The 17421-nt window shown below is 52.4% G+C and overlaps 6 protein-coding genes across 6 annotated transcripts; 2 read left to right on the top strand and 4 right to left on the bottom strand.

The window, feature by feature from the left end:
• Positions 1-71: 71 nt before the first annotated feature.
• M406DRAFT_245886 (P-loop containing nucleoside triphosphate hydrolase protein) lies at positions 72-5181 on the bottom strand (the record flags this gene model as incomplete). The annotated part of the gene is made up of 4 exons (XM_040916366.1): positions 72-253; positions 311-1375; positions 1439-4964; positions 5071-5181. 4 exons carry the CDS (start codon positions 5179-5181, stop codon positions 72-74), a joined length of 4884 nt encoding a protein of 1627 aa, XP_040780754.1.
• A 1755-nt stretch (positions 5182-6936) lies between these two features.
• Positions 6937-8628, top strand: M406DRAFT_284241 (mitochondrial carrier). The gene has a single exon (XM_040918553.1). The coding sequence runs from the start codon at positions 6996-6998 to the stop codon at positions 8391-8393; it is 1398 nt and encodes a 465-aa protein (XP_040780755.1). The 5' UTR covers positions 6937-6995; the 3' UTR covers positions 8394-8628.
• M406DRAFT_335599 (4-coumarate-CoA ligase 2) lies at positions 8627-10575 on the bottom strand (the record flags this gene model as incomplete). The annotated part of the gene is made up of 3 exons (XM_040921062.1): positions 8627-10035; positions 10192-10455; positions 10539-10575. 3 exons carry the CDS (start codon positions 10573-10575, stop codon positions 8627-8629), a joined length of 1710 nt encoding a protein of 569 aa, XP_040780756.1.
• Positions 10576-11456: 881 nt separating this feature from the next.
• M406DRAFT_247484 (family A G protein-coupled receptor-like protein) lies at positions 11457-12424 on the bottom strand (the record flags this gene model as incomplete). The annotated part of the gene is made up of 2 exons (XM_040916466.1): positions 11457-12206; positions 12299-12424. The coding sequence occupies 2 exons, from the start codon at positions 12422-12424 to the stop codon at positions 11457-11459; spliced, it is 876 nt and encodes a 291-aa protein (XP_040780757.1).
• Positions 12425-13814: 1390 nt separating this feature from the next.
• Positions 13815-14321, top strand: M406DRAFT_325280 (uncharacterized protein; the record flags this gene model as incomplete). Its single annotated transcript, XM_040919967.1, has 1 exon — positions 13815-14321. One exon carries the CDS (start codon positions 13815-13817, stop codon positions 14319-14321), a length of 507 nt encoding a protein of 168 aa, XP_040780758.1.
• Positions 14322-14620: 299 nt separating this feature from the next.
• Positions 14621-15596, bottom strand: M406DRAFT_35581 (uncharacterized protein; the record flags this gene model as incomplete). Its single annotated transcript, XM_040923264.1, has 4 exons — positions 14621-14809; positions 14877-15067; positions 15138-15259; positions 15325-15596. Coding segments are annotated over 4 exons (774 nt in total), but the record flags the coding sequence as incomplete, so codon positions are not given.
• Positions 15597-17421: the final 1825 nt, after the last annotated feature.

Raw genomic sequence — 17421 nt, forward strand, 5'->3', positions numbered from 1 at the left:
TATGTAGATATATATGGATATAAAAAGGTATCGTATGTCATTAATTATGCACAATTCCTGCAGACCATTCCTCAACGCCAGTGCCAGAACCGCTTTCGTGTCGAAGTTTCGCGGTCATCCTCCTCCTCCCGCCCAACAACCCTAAGAAAAACTTCGTCCAAGGTTGTGGGACTGACACTGTAGTACTCAATGTTCAGCTCGTCCCTATGAGCTTCGAACAGTTGGATGAGTCCAGGTGTATCCAACCTCTCGGCTGTCCCTGGAGCAGCAGCAGCCTCTGTCTTTCCAACCACATCATCCACCGATCCACCTGTGCTGCCCGTATCTTTGTCTCCCACCGAGCCGTCAGCATCCCTCTGTCCCATATCGACGCCAGCTTTCTCATTCTTCTTCTCCCTGTCAGCCACACCCTCGTTCCTCACCCTAAATCTCAACAACCCATGCGCACCGCCCCCAGCACCCCATTTCTCAAACTCACACCCCGCCACTCTCCTTGCCAACCACGACTTCACCCGGTCCATCTCTTCCTCCGTAGTGCTCGGGGCGCTCTTCAGCACAACCTGCACCACCACTCCCTCTCCCCACCGCTGGCCCAGCTCTTTTCCCGTGCCAAGCGCCAACATGCGCCTCTTCATGATGCCAACCCGCGTAGCAAGCCTGTCCGCCTCCTCCATAGAGTGCGTAGTAATCAGCAGCGCCCGTCCAGGAGCTGCAACCCCCAGCAAGGTCCGCCACATGGCCCTCTTGGCCGCAGCATCCATCCCGCTGCTGGGCTCGTCCAGCAACAGCACAGCAGGGTTCCCCATGAGCGCGATTCCCAGCGACAACTTCCGCTTGTTCCCGCCCGACAGCTTGTGCGCGAGCCGTTCCGAGAAGCGGCCCAGCCCTGTGGCGGCCAGGACAGCCTCAACATTGGCCTGGACGTCAGGAACACCCCTTGCCGAGGCGTAGAAGAAGAGATGTTCTCGCACCGTCATGCTGTCCATGGCGTCGAACTGGGGACACACGCCGAGGTGCTGACGGGCTGCGGCGCGCTGTGCAGAGATGGACAGGTCCGAGACTAGGACGTCGCCTGGGGGAAGGCCACCACCGGCTAGAAGTAATCCGCCTGCGGAGGAGGAGGGTCGGATGTCGCCGCGGATGAGGGAGATGGTGGTCGACTTGCCTGCGCCGTTGGGCCCCAGGAGGGCAAATACCTCTCCTCGCGGGACACCAAAGGTCATGTCTTGGACTGCGTGATTAGCACGGCCAAAGAACTTATTCAGGTGTCGGACGCGGAGGCTGTCAGTGTCTGGAGGGGTTTGGGCTTCTATGCGCTTTGTCTCGAGAGCTACGGCGGGGTCATTGATGGAGGAGGAGGAATCGGATAGGGCTGCTTCGTTCTCGGTGTCGAGATTCTTTGTGTGAGGAGGGTGATCGCTGTGGTCTCGGCGAAGACGCCGGGAGAGGGTGGTGAGGATGGATGGCTTGTATCCGCTGTCGAACCAGACGAGGATGGTGAAGAGTACCAAAGACTGGACGAGAAGATAGAGGATGGGACCACCGTAGATTGTGAGCTGTCCAGGATATGAGGCGATCGATGTGCCGTCACAGAGGAGTGAGAATTCGTTGAGTGTCAGGAGGAGAGATCGCAACAAGCTTCCTGCGGGCGTGATGATGGAATAGGCAAAGTGAGCTGTCGTCAGGTCCGAGGTGATGCGGTAGGCAGGCGTGTATGTGATGATGCTCATGTACATGATGAAGTACAAGAGGAACAGGACAGCCTGGCCACCTGCAGCGGTGGCAAAGCAGGCGAGTTGCGAAGGCGTGAAAAGAGAAATCACGTAGCACAACAGGATCGAAGCCATGCCGTACAAAAAGAAGACCACGAAGAGATATCCAGGCGCGTACCACACGCTTGAGGCTCCGACAAAAATTCCAGTAACGACGGCGCTGATGACCAGTACAAACAGAAAATCGAATATCAGATAGGCCAGCCACAAAGGCCCAGCTCGGATGCCGTTGCTGTAATGTAATGCTCGAACGTTCCTCAAACGTTCCACGCAGGGATACAACGCGAAGAAGGCCGGGTATACAGACATTGCTAGCCCGAAATACAGGATGAGCTGCAACGTCTTGCCCGCGCTCGGGGCAAAAGGGACGGCGAAGGACTGGAATGACGTCGTGATGGGAACCCCCTCGACAACGTTGGAGAGGGCATTAAGGGTGACGAGGCCAAAGCTGACATCGCCGTTACCAATATACGCCATGACGGCCTCGGGGTTCTGATTCGGCTGCAGGAAGAATCCGCCAGGTGTGACGTTTTGGAAATTTGTAGCAATGTAGTCGTTAAACTCATCGAGTGTATCGACGAGGTGAAAAGCGGTGGCGTTGAGCCCAGTGCGGTTAGTGAGGGTATCGATGCTTAACAGGCTCGAGGGTCCCAGAGGAACCAAGGGAGTTATGTCGAGAGAACTGAGATCATATGAGGTTGGGTTGCTGGCCTGGTCACCAGGATTGCACCCAACTGCTGAAAAGTCCCGCAAGAATAGAGTGACCAATCCACTCGTGATGACTGGCACAAGAAACGCAGCCAGGTATGGTAGATAGTTGCGTCGCAAAATCGTGAATCTTTTTCGGATGAGAATCAAAGTCTGTCTTGGGATGCTTGTGCCCTGTCCTTGGGTCATCCGCATGCCCTCGTCTTTTGTCGAGGAGGTCTCAGAATGGGCTGATGGCTTGTCGACTGGTTGTGCTTTGTTTGTGAGACGAACACCTGGTGACAACTCGTCTTCCAGTCCGCTCTCGCGGATCTCATCTGCCAAGGTTAGGAAGACGTCCTCCAGAGTCGGTCCCAGAATATCGTAATCCTGCACTTGACTGGAACTAAGTCTGCTGATGAATTTTGACACCTCGGCTGAGTTGGGAAGCCAATACACCACCTTGTCTTCCGTCTCGTCGTGGAGAACCGAGTCGTCGGCAGTGAACCCCTGTGCTTTTGGTACCGAAATGCGATAGCCAACATCCACCTCGTGCTTCAGCTGGACTGCGGTGCCTTTTGTCTTAAGGTAACCCTTTGACATGATGGCAACGTAATCAGACAAAACATCAGCCTCGTCAAGGAAGTGTGTAGTGAGAAGAAAGGTCCTCTCGCCACGCTCAGCCAGTAAGATATCCCAGATCTTTCGCCTAGACAAGGGATCCAGGCCCGACGAGACCTCATCGACGCAACAGACCTTGCTGCCACCAGTGAACATCATAGCCAGCTGAAGCTTTCTCTTCTGGCCACCAGAGAGCGTCTTGGATTTCGCCTTGATCTTGTGACCCAAATCGCACGCCCGTATGAGTTGTTCGATCTGATCTCTCTGGTCTCTCCCGCCTTTTGATGATGACTTTAACTGGTTGAAGATCTTGATATGCTCAAACACGGTGAGCTCGTCCCACAGGACATTCTTTTGAGGACACAGCCCGAGCCCTCCAGTTCCGTCGATCTCGATAGAGCCGCTGGTAATCGTGTTTAGACCAGAGATGGCGTCGAGCGTCGTGCTCTTGCCACTGCCGTTGGCCCCGAGAAGCACCAGGATTTGCCCGCGTCGAGCCTTGAGGTTGAGGTCGTTGACTGCGTAGACGGTTTCAGGTACTGTGAGGCCGAATTTTGCGAGCACTTTTCTCCGGAACCAACTCGGCACCCAGTGCTTTGAAAAGTTGGAAAGGACGATGGCATGGTCTAGAGACGATGTGGTGGTTTTCCTCTCTTTGGACACCGTACCATACAACCATCTCTCAACAAGCGCGCCGAGAAACGGGTAGACGATGATCTGTATTATCAACAAAACCCAGAAGACAATTCCAGGCAGAGTAGAAGGACCACTCGGTGCACCCTTTGCAAGATTGGCAGCAGTCGAGATCTTCTCGAACCGGGCTAGGTAGATGATAAAGAAGACATAATTCATCGAAGGAAAGATGAGGCTGAGGACGGCTGTGGCTCCTGTGGCGAAAGGTCCAGAGACCTGGGCGATGATGGCGAGAATGACACACACCATAGTCACGGTGATGCCGGAAAGCTGTGCCTTATTAAAGAGGCTGGCACCAAGGATGGAGAAGCTGGAGAGCGCCAGTCCCGCCAGGATGTGGTAGATGATAAGGATTCCCCAGCTCGTATGGATGAACGACAGGGCCCTCAGGATGGCACCCATGATGATCCATCCAGGAATGTAGATGATGTCGAACGCGAGGTGGTTTGAGAGCAGACGTGCTGCTTGGGTATGCCAGCGCCTTGTCGAGGGCGTCATAGCCTCCACCAGCTGCGAGATCCCAAGTTCCCTCTCGGAGGCCATCTGCCCCGTGAGCTGATAAGTGACTCCACATATACCAATAAAATAAGCCACAGCCAGAATATTGATGAGGGCCCCCATGTACAGTCGGCGGATGAGGGCATCTCGTTGTTTCGATGTCAAATCTGTAAAGGGGTACTCGTCGATGGTCCCCATTTGCGACAAAGCGGACGACGAACCATTGCCGGAGACGAACCCAATGGCCGAGTCGACCGCCCGCTGCAGAGGGAGAATATAGATCTCAACATCATTGTCCGTCTTGTCGACATAGATCTTCTCGCCAAAAGCCCCATCGGCCCGGAGTGTATAGTTCCAGACCCCTTGAGTCCCTTCATTCGGCGACGAGTTGAATACCACGGCACCATAGCAGGTTGTGGCGCCTCGCAAGGAGCTGGCACAGCTCGTGAGCAGGTCGTCTTCCTCCTGGACTACTTCCACAGTCTTTCCGGCCGCCTGGACCTGCGCAGAGATGTTGCTTATAACGCTCTCGATTTCTCCACCGGTGAAGCCGTTGTTTACAAAGACTACTTTGTTGTGATTGCCAGTCGACGCGGCGAGGGCATCGGAGAGACTTCGTATAGAAGTGGGTGAGCCGATACCGTATTGGGAGGGAGGGACGAAAAAGTTCTTAGCATAGGAAATTATAAACATCTGTTAGGTTTTCGGGGGACCGAGATAGTTAGCCATGAGCGACTTCGAAAGTACCGGTTCTTCCATGGCCCTCATCGGGTCGTCTCGAAACCAGAGAAATACCTACAAATACGATCGGGGCCAGAAATGCTCGGATGGTCGTGAAGAACCAGTGCCTTACAAAGACCACCAACAAGTTCTTCTTGGTCAGAGTCCATGCCTGGCGAAAGAGCGCCATCGGGGCGCTGTGTCACACCGCCTGTGCGACCAGACGGGCGTTGTGGGAATTCCGGCTCCCTGGAAAGCTCTAAACGGCGGGCGAACCCTAAATAAATGAATTAGGCTGTGACGTCGGAGCAGCCGGAGATGTCTCGAAAACTGTTATCGAGGAGAAGTTGCGAAAGATAACATGTTGCTTGCAAAAAGCAAGAAATTGCAGCGAGAGCAGTTTTGCGAATAATGAGGGAATACGATGAACAAGAGAAGAAGAAGAAGAAGAAGAAGACTTCCGAAACGAATACTGTTTTCCCTCGCACAGGCAGGCGACAACAGCGGTCGAACATTGCGCTCCGCGGATGATCGGCTTCGGCACCGGGAGCCCTAGAACCCGTCCCAAGTGCGGCCCCATCTTTCAAAGCCACCCCACAAGGGAGCAGTTGGGTTTCGATGACGCCTCAAGACCCTGTAGCGCGCCACTCAGATGGGGTTCTACCAGCATGTTATCCCTGTCTTTTACTCCATCCACTCAGGCTCCGGCATCACCGGTTCGGCCGATGCTCCGACGTGTTGCTGTGATATGAAGTCAACAACGATTTCTGTGTACATGTCAAGAAGTACTGTACTCTATGATGAAGTGCGCAACATCTCCAATGCGAGTCTCAATCATTCGAACGATCACTTATCCGGAGCAAAGAGTCCTGGCGATGCTCGTTCCATCCCAAGGCACCAACAAGCGAGTTCTTGCGACGGACGGAGTAGCACGCAGTTCCAAGACACACACTCTCGGTGGCTGTGTATCCATGCTTACGATCCCACGAGGCGTTCTTTGTCACTTCACGTTCTGGATTACACCCGAACCTTCGGCTACGAGGTTTGACAGGTTAATCTGCAACAATCAACACGAGGAGTGGTCTGACAACCTCAGTGGTCTCATGGAAGCCCCAATTTTATTTCATTATCTCTCCTCGAAGCGAGACTGTCGACAAGACTCTGCCGTCTTCAGCACTTTGAAAATTATACGAACCACACAGACCTCATCCTACTTGCTCGTCTGCAGCGGAAAGCCTGTCCATCGCCCCCAAGATCATGCAACGTGGTTGTTGACACTGCCGTATTCCGCTGGACGCGTGTCACATTCAAATTCAGCCCATTGAAAGACAGATCCAGCACAAGGTTTGTTTTATGCTTGAGTGTTGTCACACTTCTGCAATTAATTGCCCGAAGACAAAACTCTCAAATTTCTGCCATTACTTCTCGTGCACTTTGGCAATTGTAGGCAAGGAGGAATTGAGCTACAGTCATTAGCATGTCTAACTTGGCTCCGAGGATCCATTTACATTATGGTCAAAGCTTGTCTGGATGTGATTGTTCCGATTCCAAAGCATTGAAGAATGAAGAAAAGACCCGATCCTGTTTCATTAGTCTTCCTTTTCTTCCGTCTTTCCGTCCTTATAGTAGCTCCTACCATGGTCTTGACGCGCGCAAGCTGTTCTTGAAGTATACGAGGCCTGTATACCTTGCTCTCTATAAATGGCCATTTTGGTATTATTTCCATGCCTAATTTTCTGTTGAGATTCAATGTTGTGACTCCTCTCGTAGGTGCTGGCTCGCAGTCTGACTTGGCCAGCTGGCACAGTAGGGAGACAGCCCCACCTGCCAGCTGGCATTGACCTCAGCCAGTCCCAGAACCGGTTTTTGCCGGCTGATGAGCGCTTTCCTTTTCAGACGACTTCAGCCACTTCTCGATCGCCCTTGCAGCACCACAAATCGACACCTCATCCGGGCGTCATCTCAAAATTTGAAAAACCACCCAGCTGCGATGCTAGGTCGACGATGAACCCAAGCGACCCGGGACGCAGGGCCGGTGACGACGTCCTCGATCCATCGCTTGTCGGCGTGCTTCCTGTAATTCCACCAGAGTCCTCCGACAGGCAGCCACGCAACAATGCCGCCACTGCAGCCACCGCAGCCGGCGTGCGCGCCTTCACAGCGCAGGCCATTGCCTTCTACTTTCGTGCGCCGGCCAAGGCCTTCTTCAGGATGCGCGTGGACTACCTGGCTTATGCGCGAAATCTGCAGCAGCAGAACCACAGCTACATGGTCAACAACCTCCCTGGCACCGCCACCAACGGCAACGGGAAAGGCAACGGACAGGTTGCGAGGCAGACATGGTGGCAGTGGTGTCGGTCTGTTGTGAGCCGGACGACGCCTGGTGTGCTCGTCTCGGCGGTGCGGCACTCTGGATGGCGCGTGATTCCAGATCAGGTTCTGCCGCCTTTAATCGCCAACGTCAGCGTGGGAGCCGTGCTGTACACAAGCTATCTACAAATTCTCGGCCAGCTTCATGAAGATAGTGGCAAGGCAACGAAGAGGGTGTACCCGCCGCCACGGCCAAGTGAGACGTTCACGGCTGGTCTGCTCGCTGGTGCCCTGCAGAGTGTGATCGCCGCACCGCTAGATGCGATCCAGGCTCGTTTCGATCGAGGCGGCCAGGGGCCAGAGCTCATAAATGGCAGTGGCCGGCCTCAGAGCATGTGGTCGTTCAGCTATGCCAAGCTTCGAGAGATCGGGATGCGGGGCATCTTTGCTGGCTGGTCTCTGTCTCTGGCCAAGGACAGCCTCGGAAGTGCCGTATTCTTCAGCAGCTTTGAGTATGTCAAGGCCCAGAGCTACTATAGTTTCATTGCCTGGTACTATGGCGATCTCAGTGAGGATGTGGTCAATATTCTGTCGCGAAGACAGCCTGGCCAGGACAAAAGCGCCCACCACGCCAAGACGATCCAGCCTCATTACTCCATCGAACCCGCCTTCCTGATGCTTGCTGGAATCAGTGCCTCATTCGCTCAGCAGGTAGTCCTTCACCCCTTAGGCCACGTTCAGGTTGAACACTGGGAGCATCTCGAATACCTCGACGCGCAGGCTCGAAAGATTCGCAAGTACACCCAGGCCAACGCGCCCAAGTCCAAGTGGCAGTGGAAGATGATACATGCCTACTACCATGCGTACAGGGAGACGTGGGCACAATGCGTGGCACAGGCTAAAGTGCAGGAGGGCAGTGGACCTAATGCCATGAGGAGATGGCTGTACCGTGGATTCTGGTGGAGCACTATCCGGCAGGTTCCGAGCACCAGCGCCGGACTGGTTATATTTGAGCTGGTCCGACGGAAGTATGGGCTCGGCGGGGAACCGGTGAGGATCAACAAGGATGGCTATGACATTTTACTTGCTTAGATGGCGGGATCTTATCATCACGTCTAGACGGCGCGGCGTTGTGGACAATTTTCTTTTCTCCTGAACAAACAGCATTACCTCTCAATCCAAAGGCGTCTACAATTCGGGCTGCGTCATGAAAGATCATCATCCTACCAAAAGATGTGCGATAGGAGAGGATCTATTGCACGCCAGTCCCAAGACCAACATTACATATCAGAGATCCACTCCTCTATCAAGGTTCTAATTCCCATCTACAGTTTAGCCTTTCTCGTCTCGTCTTCAACGAATAACTCCTTCTTGCGCGTGTTATCTTTGTCCTGCAATTTCAAGACCCTGCGCAGCAATTTGCCACTGGGACCTTTGGGAATGCTCTCTGTGAACTCGATCTCCACGAGCCATTTGTACTTCACCTTCTTCTCCCGTACGTATTGCAGCAACCTTCGTCCCACCGTCTCACTCACAGGCACGCCCTGCTTCAGCACAACGAAAGCCTTGGGTCTCTCGCCCGCATACTCGTCCGGGATTCCTAGGACCGCACAGTCCTCTACCAGCTCGTGGCCCATCAACAGATCTTCCAGCTCTGCCGGTGGCACCTGTATCCCTTTCACCTTGATCATCTCCTTGATCCGGTCCTCGATATGAATGAATCCCTCCTCGTCAATATATCCTACATCCCCCGTGTGGAGGAAGCCCTCCTCATCAAACGACTCCGCCGTGGCCTCTTGGTTTCCCAGATACCCCATGGCGATCTGCGGTCCTCGAGCACAGATCTCCCCCGTCTCTCTCGGTCCCAGCATCTTCCTTGGGTCTGTCAAGTCAATGACCTTGGCGACAGTGTTGGCCACAAGGATCCCACCACTATTTGCATACTTGTAGTCAAAGTGCGTCGGCGGGTGACACGAGATACACGCCGTGCTCTCCGTCGCACCGTACCCCTGCCGGAACCCCGTGGCAGGGAACTTGTTCTGCAGCAGCCTCACCACCTCGGGACTCATCGGCGCCGCCCCTGTAGCGAACCGCTTGACCACCGCCCTGAGCTGGTCCAGATACTTGTCCACCACAGGGTCCCTCACCATCCTGATCAGGATGGGCGGGACAAAGATCAGCTCCTCGATCCTGTACCGGATGATGGCCTCCAGCATGACGTCCATCTTGAACGCAGGCAGCATGTAGCAGTGTCCGTTCACAAACGCCGGGTACGTGATGAACCGCACCAGGCCCGTGATGTGGAACAGCGGCATCACCGCCAGCGTGCGCCACCGCCCGTCGGACGGGAGGAGCTGCAGCTGGCGCAGCTGCAGGCACTGCGCGATGACGTTGTGGTGGGAGAGCATCACGGCCTTGGGGAAGCCCGTCGTGCCCGAGGAGAAGTTCAGGTACCCGCACTCGTCCTTGTTCGTCCTGGGCCTGGGGATGGTGTAGTGGGGCACGGTGGAGAGGCGGGAGCCGCGGCGGATGAGGTCCTGCTGGCTTTGGAAGCCCGGCGCTGTGCCCTCGAGGAGGAAGATGAGGGAGCGTGGTATGCCTGCTTCTTGTGCGGCGGCGGCGGCGACTTCGAGGGAGCTGGGGAGGGTAAAGAGGATTTTGGTGTTGGCTGTTTTCAGAGCGTGCGCCATCTCCTCGGCGTTATATGCCGGTGAGGCGCCGTTCACTCTGCCTCCTGTATATTGTCAGCTTTTGTGTTGTTCTGTGATGAGAGCTATTTGAACCAACGGAACGCGGTGCAGCTGAAGAATTTCTCCAAAGATGACCATTGCAAAGGCGGGATTTCCAGCCAAAATGCTTCAGATGGCATATCACATCACTCTTCACTTACCCACACGAATCGTCGCCCACAAAGCAACAGCATACCAGATCGTGTTGGTACTGAAAATCGAGACCGTCTGGCCCGGCTGCAGACCATAGTCTCTTGCCAAAGCCGTGCTCAGGGCCACGGCCTGTTCTCTCACCTGCGCCAGGTCCAGACTCTCGCTGGTGACGGCATTTTGGTATGTTCCAAGTACCCCTCTGGAACCTGTGCTAAAGGGAATGTATTGCTCAGTCTCGAAAAGCCATTCCCATGTTGTCACGTCCGTAGGGACTGCCGAGGAGCAAGTCAGTCACCGTGTATGCACATCTTAGCCGGGGGGCGGGGGAGGGCTGTGGGTGTGATTCGTCACTGACTCTCAAGGTCGGGATGCGGTGATCTCCAAAGGGTCATGTTAAATTATCACGCTTTTTCAATGCGTACTGCTATTGCTTTTGGTGGCCGGTGAGTGAATAGTAGGCAAGAAGAGTCTACCAAACTTGAGATGCAAAAGAACAAGACGAGAAGTGCCGTGGTTTTTTTTTCTTCAGAATGTGTCAGACGTGGGTTCACTTATTCTTTGACAGTAATTATATCCGTATGAAAAATCCCAGCCGCGCAAGTGCGGAGATCTCTATAGCGGGGGAAAGACTACAGCAAGAGGGGAGCGTGAGGAGGCCTTATGCGGATCAAATCATTACCTCGGCACAAGTCTCAAGCGATCAGCGATCAGCGGGCAGCGTTGTCAAGTTATGGCTTCAAGATGATGTGCGGAATTCAAATGCGTGCGTCTCGGGACAGACGAGAATTGCGTCTACCATGCATGCTTCTTGATCTAAAAGAGGGTTGCAATATTCTGGTTGCCCATCTCTGGATTGTAACTCTCGTAATCGGGAAGCGATAGTTAGAAAGTTTATGTGCTCTTCACGCGATCAAATTCTTGGTTCAAGAGTTTTATTTTGCGATTTGTCTCTACAATTGGTCGTGGTGGTCAATATCATTAACGTACAGTCTACAGGTCGACGACGGGTTCATCTGATGCGAACAGCCAAGAATCCTGGATGGGGAAAATACACCAGTGGCAGAGATCATATCACAGCTCCCTGTGAATGGAGAAGATGAAGAACTTTGGAGAAAAGGTTACAAAGAAAAGGAATAGTGACACTGGAGTGGATGTACATGAAAATAAAATAAAAATACAATCTTGTCCAACAACCGAAGACAGCATGTCTTGTGATGACGGCGTCCGTTCCTCAACTTCGTCTTTTCGGGGCATACAATCTTTTTCGACTTATTCACACCACAGAAGCATTCTGACTAGCAACGGTTCCATCCCCTGGCACGGGAGAATCGACCGCAGCCCCTTTATTAGACACAATACCGCCGTGTTGCCCGCTTCGAGACTCGCTGAAGTCAAGCTTCAACTTCGAGTAGCTCCACTTTCGTGCGAGGAGTATGAACGCAAAGATCCACACCGGAATCAGAAGCACGTCTAGAATGCCAAAGAAGATGAATCCACTGGTGACACTGATGTGGTTGCTACCGTCGCTCAAGCCGAACGCAACAGGATATAGCAACCACAACAGGTTGGCCCATCCCGACAGCATGATGTAGTGGCGCCCGACGCCCATGCGTGACGCGGCCTCATAGCTCTCATTGAGCGTGCTCATGGCGAGAATGGCCCACACCAACGTCCCAAAGGCGAAGAACCCCCACTTGTAAGTGGTGGTGGTGTATGCGGCCACAAGGTATGTGATGACCCAAAATATGGACATGAAGATGTTGGTGAAGATGGTCGTCCAGGATACGTCGGATAGCATTCCAAGCGCTAGGGAGACTGTTGGGAATGCGACAGCCCAGTTTATGTACTTTGCGTAAAAAACCTGATGGGTTGTGGCGTGTCCAACCTGCTCAACGGCGCTCCAGCCAAGATCAGAAGCCTGGGCGTAATAGGAGACGGAGCCGGCGAGAAGGGCGCATGTGAAGAGGTAATGGAAAACTCTGTCACTTTCACGAGTGGTGAAGCAGAAGACGACAAGACCGAGCTATATATCGAACGTGAAAGCACCATTGTCAGTGATTCATTGACGGAGAGATATAAAGGCTCGTGTAGTCTGGGAACGGGTGCATGACCTACAAAAGACATGATATAGATGGCCGTCACCGCCCAAAGCCAGTCAGACCCAGCTCGAGACAGGGCATCGTCCACTCCAGTCGGAGGACTGATACTGAGCGCATCGCCTCCTCGAGATGACAAGGCCATCGTGGTTCCGCGCTCCCAAAGAGCCAAGATAACTTTTGAAGGTGAAGGAAATTGGCAGGAAAGTTGGGACAAACTATGTTTGCAATCTGACAAGGAATGCGAGCAAGTCACCAAAAGTTCATGTTCGTGCGATTTCTTGGGTGATGAAAGTAGCAATGTTGCTCAAGGCAGATGATATTAACACAGAGTAGTTTGAGCGGAAATATCTCTCTTATAACAATGAAACTTAAGCCACATCAATCAATCTGTAGAAGATATCCATTATTTATTCCTCCTCCATCAGTATCCGAGCCTGAAACATCTGTCTAAAACCATTTCCACGACAGCGGAAGCAAAATAGTATGAAATCCGTTCGCCAAGTACTTAAGCACGCATCCCTGCACAAGATTGATGATGAATTGTCTATGGGATGATAAATTTTTAATAATACGGAATCAGGCGCGCACCCTTACTTTACTGCTCTGGCCAATAGAGGTTCCTGATGCATCTCACAGCGGATGCAAATCAAGCTGACATGCACCGACGGATCGCAACTTTTGCTTCCGCACAATGAGTCAGCATGCAAGTGGCACAGCACGACCAAGTATTAGAAGCCGCCTTCTTTACTTCCGCTTCTTTTTTTCGTATTTTGTGCTAGATACCTAGCGGATGCAAAATATCTCTCATGATAAACAATTCCTCGAGCAGTATGGATGCAGCTAAGACGACACAGGCGTTGCCTGCAGGGCCCCGAAGGATCCTTATCGTGAGTTCAGCGGTTGGATTGCATAGAATCTCCAGAATCTGATCTCCATCGCACAGGCATGCTCTCGTTGTAAAGCCCGTAAAATACGTTGCGACGGCGGTAAGCCAAAGTGTGGCCACTGTGTCACACGGTCTACAGAGTGTATCTACGCCGTTGTCCGGAACTACAGAGGGCCTGCGAAAAGGTAAGATGTATTTACATTAGTCCTCCCTTGAGGACATGGTCCATTGAAAAGCATCTGACATGGGCTTTAGTAAAAGTGCCATCGAGGGACGAGAACACTCCTTGACCGGAGAATCACTCGGTATTGACCACAACAGCAGCCAATACAACCCAATAATACCTCAGCCCTCCGACTCAAGGTCATCATCAGTAGAAGCTATTAATCCACACCCACGAGAGATAGCCTGTGTGGATAGCTCGGATGCGCCACAATACACTTCTTCTGTGAGCTCCTTTCAAAGTCGAAGCACCTTGGCCAGCCGCGCAACAATATTCCCCGACTTTCTGCACTCAGGCCCATTTGAGGAAAACATGAAGCGAGTCAACACAAACATCGACGACGCCAAAATCCATGGCAATTTCACAGCGCTCATACCCTACAATATATCAAATCGACTAATTCACCACTCCTTTGACGAAATCATGGCCGAGTACCAGCTCTTAGCCATGCCCAGCTTCTTGGCACTCCTGGATGCGCAGTATGCCGCCAGCGCAGCCGGCCCAGCCGGACAGCCAGCCCGATGGGGGCTCGTCAATGCCGTTCTTGCAACAGCTCTGCGTTCCAAGATAGCTCCAGGCGCCGAGGCTGAGCTGTCTGTAGTGGCCAATGCTTTCTATCGGAATGCAATCTCGGTCATTCAGGAGCTCATCCTCCAACAGCCGAGCCTGCTTTCAATTCAAGCGCTGCTGGCGATGGCCATTTTTGCCAAGGACATCCCGGACACCCAGGCCTATTACATGCTATCAACAAATGCGTCACGCCAGGTGGAATCCTTCGATATCAGCAGCTCAACGACGGATCCAGTAGACTTTCAACGATACAAGCAGGTGTACCAGATTGCCTATATGTTCAGCGCAGATGCCACTCAAAGGCTCAAAAATCGTCCTATGGGAAATAACGAGGGAGGGAGCGGTGGACATGGCGTATAGTGGCTACTCAAGCCACTGCTAACATAAAGTTGGTTCGTGAAGGCTGGGCCTAATGAGCATCAAGATGTTGTCCAACGGTGAACTTGATTCATGTACACAAACTCACACGTCCAGTCCTCACAGTCAGGTATGAACATACAAGAGGCCCAACATGTAGGGAAGAAGTTTTTATTATATATATACAGCACAAACTTCCCAAAGGTGAATATGTACCTAGAACGCAGTTTCACCCAACTACGTCTGCCGTATAACCACAACTATCTCGCAGTCACAGGCAACCGCAGTCCGTGTCCCTGTCCCTACTCGTACGTGCAGGTCACCGCGTCATTGGAGGTGGAGCACGAGGTGAGAACCTGGTTGTTTTGCCTGATATCAATGGTAGAGCCGGAGTCTGGGCTGAGTGTGCCGCCGCCTGCTGTAGCGGTCGCGCTGGAGAAGGCAACAGTGCCGAAATCAGCAAAGGCCACCAGAGAGCTGCCCTCTTCGAACTGACCGGGAGCGTTAGCATGAATTTATCTCATTCTTCGGTTTTAGATACTTTGAAGTCGCGCTTACATCTTCAACGATCCACTCGGCGTCAGTCCTGCAAAGGTCTCCCTGCACATTGCCGCTGAAAGTCTTGGTAACAGACTTTCCGGTGGTCTGGTTCTCGATGACCGCAGTGCCAGATGTGTCCGAGGTTGCAGTGACGCTCAACTTGAGAACATCGCCCTCGGACACGGTTAAGTCAAAGTCGTAAGAGTAGTCTGAGGCCAGTCAGCATAGGTCGACGACAACTTGGCGGTAAATTTGAGGAGGTGTTCAGTCTTGACTCACCAGGATACCACTCATACCAGGCATCATATGACGGGCTACCGTGCTCGTAACAGAAATCGACTCCAGTCTGGAGAATGGCAGTCTCACAGGAATTGCCGTCGATGCCCACCCAAGCAGATGCGCTGTTTCGCTGTCAGAAGACCATAATCCTTAATCCCTAGTTCCAAAGGGAATATCGAGAACATACCAATACTCTGAACTGCTGCTGCCGGAAGGGGCCGAGACGCTGGGCACTGTGATGATAGCCGTGACTTCAGAGACATCTGTGGTGGTGATGACGGCTCCAGCCCAGTTGTCCGAGTACGCGGTGTTCGTCGTGTTGGTAAGGCCGTCCACTCTCCTTGGTCCAGATGTGCGGGAGAGAGCGCGCTTTGCGTGGTTCTGGCGACGGTGTTGGGTGAGGCGAGCTCCCAGGACAGCCTCGGCGAACAGCAGGATAGAAATGGTCTTCATGTCTATTATTGTGATTTGGTAGAAGAAGGAAGACGGGATGTGGAAGGGAAGAAAAAAAAAATGGGTATAACGTAAATAGGCAAGTAAGAAAGGAAGTCTAAAATGGAGAGTAGGGAATTGTACTGTAGCAAAGCATTGTGCAAGAAGGAAAATTAAGCATTAAGGACTGATTATATATATACTTTTTTCGAGAGTGCCAAAGTGAAGATGCTTCTTCATAAGTGCTCACATGGTGGTGGATGCGAGCGCTAGTCACACCCAACCCCCACAAGTAGGTATTCCAGGCCATGTGGATATGGTTCATGGCGCCTCATTCCAAGTGCAAGGGTGCCTCAGCGTCAGTCCAATCAGGTCAGAGAAAATATATTGCCCTTCCTCCCTTGTCTTCAAGAAGGTGCTTAGACTAACTTCAATATTTTCTTTGACAAAGTCCTTTGCCACGCTCGCAAATGTGGCTGGTGGATAACGAATCACAATCCATTCGTTTCTCAGGGTTTTCCCCTGTACTTTGAGAGTCATCAAGGCTTTAATGCAAAAACATTTTTATACCAAACGTGACGGCGTATACAAGGAAACAATATACGCAGCATAAAGCCGCCAAGAGCCTTGGTAGTGACGCGTACTTTTAGAATGTTTCGTCCCGTTTCCACGTAGTGGTCATGGCTGAACCGAGGCTGTGTTTATTCCTCATGTTTCCATGTATTTTTGTGGCCGCGCGTTGGGAGGAGCAGCGATGGATTCTCCTCCTGTTCACACAAAACAACGGGAACCTCCCCTATCTTGCAATCAATCCGCGGCAACAGGCCAGGGGCAGCCCGGTCTGTCCCACAATAGCACTTCTGTCAGATCTGCATAACAGCCACACGTGCCACATAAACGAGCTACAGAGGCTAAAGGGGTTTAAGAGGCGGAGCCCCGGACAACGTTTCTCGATTTAGGCGCCGGCGTAGGCTCAGGGGTAACAACACTACATGAGGCTCAACTTGCTGCGATTTCTTTGACTAGGATCAGGACAATATACTAGCATTTCTTCATGGCGAATACCAGGAGTGGGGCCTAGTGACTTAGTATCAAGTAGATCGCGGGAGGCAGGACTTCGGTCGGTCACAATGCTGAGTGACGCTTTGTTTGGTGAAAAAAAACCCGAGTCAGTTGCCACGAAGTACCAATAGAAGGTATGAGACCCGAGAGCACAAAAGCGAAGTGGATGGTATGCAGTGATAAGGCTCAAGATATCAGACTTGCAGTATAGAAATATTGGGACATAGAATCATTCGTCGTTCATTCATCGTTCATTCATCAGTAGATGGCACCAAGGTTCATACAGACTTTAAGCTCGGAGGAGAAGGTTATGATCTAGACCATTCGCCATTCTTTCCAACCCTTGAAGGGCGGCATGGGCTGGACATAGTCAAAACAAGCATTGCCGAGGCGGGAAGATCAAGTCCAAGTGGGTGGTGGGCTGGATGGCGTTCACTAGAGTCGATATTCCGCGCAGCAAAAATCCCCGGAACAAGTAAGTCCAAATGGCTACTCCGTAGCGTTGCAATAATCACCATGGGTGGAGACGCTAGACTCACAAGTGATGTTCGCCCGGTCTCGTCAGTATATGAAGGTAAGTGTTCATACAAGTAGGTCACGGCAATAGGAGGGGAAAACAAAAGTAGTGATTTCGTTTCAAGTCTCCTGTATTGTGCCGAGTTGCTACAGCCAGGACTTTGGAGAACTCGTGACTAATAATTACAATGAACCATGGTTGTCAAATGGCATGGCATCAGGAGTTTCTGTGTATAATGAAATAGACTGCGACAGGGTGGCTAGGTTCTCATGA

The sequence above is a fragment of the Cryphonectria parasitica genome, assembly GCF_011745365.1.
Source record: "Cryphonectria parasitica EP155 unplaced genomic scaffold M406scaffold_1, whole genome shotgun sequence".
Classification (NCBI taxonomy): Eukaryota; Fungi; Ascomycota; class Sordariomycetes; order Diaporthales; family Cryphonectriaceae; genus Cryphonectria; species Cryphonectria parasitica.